The sequence below is a fragment of the Pygoscelis adeliae genome, unplaced genomic scaffold (assembly GCF_000699105.1).
Source record: "Pygoscelis adeliae isolate BGI_AS28 unplaced genomic scaffold, ASM69910v1 Scaffold358, whole genome shotgun sequence".
Taxonomy (NCBI): Eukaryota; Metazoa; Chordata; class Aves; order Sphenisciformes; family Spheniscidae; genus Pygoscelis; species Pygoscelis adeliae.
The window spans coordinates 3,987,984-3,991,711 of NW_008825429.1; the positions used below are offsets into that span (position 1 = coordinate 3,987,984).

The following is a 3,728-nucleotide window of genomic DNA, read 5'->3' on the forward strand; positions in this document are numbered from 1 at the left end:
GGGAGCGTTGGTGGGTGACCATTAGAGCCCTCCCGGCGTTACCTCAGCCCGCCCCGCTCCTGAGGGGAGCTTCCCAGCCAGCCCTAATGCTGATTTCTTTTTTAAAAAAGTGATCTTTTTGTGTGTGCTGAAAGTAACAAGATTCCCCTCTGAACACAAGCTGGGCAGACGCTGAGGGGGCTGGTAGAAGGGGGGACTCCTGCGGACCCTCGAGTTGGCTCTAGGGTCCAGGCGCCATTTGGCAGGGGAAGGGGAAAGCAGGAAAGGCGAAAGGGGGTTATCAACAGTTGTGTCGTCCTCCTCGATGGCTACCGATACCGGGGTAGGTTTTGTCTCCTTTTTCGGTACCGTGCAAAATGTTGGGTGAGGCACGGACATTGCTGTGACCCAGCGTCGTCAGCGCTCTAACTCCGCTCTTCTCTGGCTCCTTTAGGACACTTGTTTGTTGCCCTCCTCTCTCGGGCAGAAATAGCCTGTCCTTGCTTTCCTGTTGAGCCTTCTAAGCTGTGTTCCCCTTCCTGATCGTGTGTCTGCACTAAGCATTGTTAGCTGCCAAATGCATCTCGGAGATCCTTTGACAAGAGCCCCCCTAACAAGCCCCCCAGAGGGTTGATATATATCAGATGTCCAGGTCTTTGCTGACAGAAGGGGGCTGTGCCGGTCCCCTAGATCCCTAACGCTCTCCCTTCTGTTTTGCAGGAACAGAGGAAGTGGTCTTTGGGAAGGTTGGGGGAAGCATCCTCCTTTTATGCCGAAATGTCTCCAAAGAAGCAACCGAGGTGGTCTGGTTTCAAGGGGATCCGCACTCCTTCCCCCCACTCTTCTCCTCAAGGGTCGCCTTCCCCCCGGACATCCGTTTCTCCCTGGTTGACAACAGCTCTCTGCGCATCACAGAGCTGCGTGTGCAGGACGAAGGCAACTACACTTGCAAGGAAGTGCTGAACAAGACAGACCATGAGCACAGGGTCCAGCTCCTGGTAGCCAGTAAGTCTGTCCCACGTCTATGAATTTCCCCCCCTTGAGTCTCACAGGTCCCCAGATTTCATCTGGCGCTGGTGGAAAAATAGTGTGAAAAGGGGCAAGGTGGCCTTACTGTGCAAAATCTGTGAGCAGGCTGATACTACTCAGTTACACGTTCCCTCACGAGCAGAGTGATGTGTGTCCAAATAGTCTGGCAAGGATCAGTTGTGTGTGATGCAGAGGATGGGATGCCAGCTGTTAAGTCCTCACTATGTCACTTCCTTCTTCGCTGGTGATGATAAACTAGTTTTTGAACACGTCTTTCATATCCTGTAGCTGTTCCAGGGTGGTTCTTTGCCTCAGAATCTGGCTGACTTCAGCCTTCATAAATCTTAGGGTGTGGGCTGCTGCTCACCGTCTTTTTTCCCTTGATTGAAATACATGTTTGAAATAGATGTGCTGTGCCATTCCTTGTTGCCATCCTTTTGGTGTGAGGATGGAGGGTCCTCAGCTGACGAGTTGTCTGTGCTGAGCCTTAGAGTGCAGCCTTCCGATTTTGATGGAAACACCGCGTTCCTCAAATTTACTGCCGGGAGCACTGTCCTGGGAGCGTGCCTGTTGTTATCAGCGCAGGCCATTCTTTCAGCCTTTTTTTCCTGTCGTGTCTTTTGGTGCTTACTCTCATTTCCATCCCTATTTCATTCAGCCATTCTCTTAGAAATCTCCACAGCACGGGTGGAAGATCAGGCTGGAGGGCGTTCAAGTCGATGACTTTGCACACTGCTGGCACAGGTCCTTCCTTCTTCTGCCGGGGAGTCATTATCTTGCCCAGATGTCCCATCTCTTTTGTGGGAACAGCCCCCTCCGGCTTAGCAGGGAGCGCAGGTCCTATGGCTGGTACCACTCTTGGCCCCTTCACCAAATCTGATCAGATGTGACATAGGCTCTGGCCCCTCAGACCTGGGCTGTGACCTGCTGTCCTTTATGCCAGCCAAGCCCCTACTCTAGGGTTGAGAAGAAGGAAAGCCTTCCTTGCTTCCAGTTTGCCTTTTTCGGTGACACTCTGTGCTCTGTTGGCCCCTTCGTTTCTTGCTGGTCTTTCCGTCAACACCTGCCAGGTGTGAGACCTGTTTTCTATTTGCATTCAGGGTGTTCCTTCCTTCTCGGTGTTTGGTGAAGGGTGCGTGTTGTAAAAGTTGTACCTGTTTTGTACAGATTAAATCTCTGTAAGTTCACATGAGTAAAAATTCCCTTCCTGGGGCAAGGAACCTGTAGATGGGGCTTGAAGGGTCATGGAGGGCTGGAGTGAAGGAATTGAGCCCCAGGCTGCTTCAGAGAATATATATGTAGGCGTGGGGCTTAAGAGGCGGGAGCCCTATGTCTGGAGCATTGGTGCAAAACACTCGTGTGCAAAAAGTGTTGCACATGACACGCTCATGACGCAAAAGATATCTATGGCATGCCAAGTGTTGGTACTGCACTCTGAACTTCATTTATTAGTGTGGAATTAATGTGTCAATTAATGTCCAAAGGTTACAAAGGTGATATGGGATAGTGGTGTGCCCTTAAATAGGCGAGAGAGGTATTTCTGGTGGAGCAGAAGAAGCATCAGCAAAGGCCAGAACCTGAAGCTTCTCAACCTCAGACTAGAAGCACGGGCCCTGATTTTTCACAGTCGCTGTTGCTAAAGCAACTTAGCTTGGGCTGGGGTGAACCTCTCAGACACGGACTTGGCACCGCTGTAAAAGAGCCACCCAGGATCTGTAGGCTTCCTGTGGGAGTTACCAGTTGACAGTCTTCAACCCATCTCACGGGTTGGACCAAAAAGTTCTCTTTTTGCTTAAAACTGCATTTAAAAAAAACACAAGCAGTAGAGGAAACATTCTAGCAACACGACACAGGTGCAGCCCTGCCTTCAGCTGCTGTTCTGTGTTTGTTTTGGATAGGAAGCACATGGCGTGAAGGAAACGTGCAATTGCACACCTCCAAGGGATTCCGTGGTATGTTTGTGCGCAATTTGATGTAAGCCGCTGTTGGCGCTTCTGTGGGCATGAGGTCCTTTTTGCTGGTGTTTTGTGAAGTTTTTTTGGTTGCAGGGGGCGGGAGGTTTTTGGGTTGGGAACAGATCTCCCGTTAGCGTTTAGACAGAGGAGCAGAGCTGTACTGGGAGAGCCCTGGAGTTGAGGATGTAAAGCTGGTGGCTTTAGGAGGCAGGTTTCTGGAACCAGCACAAAAAGTGCAGCTCTCTGGCTGGACGTCTGGAAAGACTGTGTCCGCCTCTCGACGCGGGGCAGCTTCTGGTGATTCAGGCTGACAGGTTGCTCATATTAACCACAGCCAGGATTCAGGATCGGTTATGAGACCTCCCCAGAGCTGGGACAGAGGAAGTGTTGTAGAGAACTTTCTTGCCAGAGCTGGATGGTTTCAAAGATCATACGAGATGCGTGTAACAGTTCCTGGAAAGCCAAGCCCCAAGAAGGTATTTTCTTGTAGCTCACATGGGGTTTTGCCATGATGATTTTTTTTTTTTTTAACTTGTGTCATTTGAAAGTCACTTGAATAAATGCTCTGCAAAATAAACATCAGGCATCCCTCTGACACCTCTTGCGTGGGACTTGCTTCGGCAGCATCTGATCTCTCAGTGGGGTCTTGTTCAGTATTGGATTAGGCAAGTCAGCCACACAGGCACAGTGTGTTAATTCTGCCTGGATCAGAGTCCAGAATCCCTATGGCTGTTAAATGAACACGTGTGTGTATCTGTGCATGGG

At 50.5% G+C, this 3,728-nt stretch overlaps 1 protein-coding gene across 1 annotated transcript in view; it reads left to right on the forward strand.

The window, feature by feature from the left end:
* Positions 1-304: 304 nt before the first annotated feature.
* VSIG10 (V-set and immunoglobulin domain containing 10) overlaps positions 305-3,728 on the forward strand; it is an 8,792-nt gene continuing 5,368 nt past the window's right edge. The window contains exons 1-2 of the mRNA XM_009330881.1: positions 305-344; positions 700-984. Coding sequence (XP_009329156.1) covers positions 305-344; positions 700-984 — 325 coding nt within the window. The remainder of the gene's footprint in view (positions 345-699; positions 985-3,728) is intronic.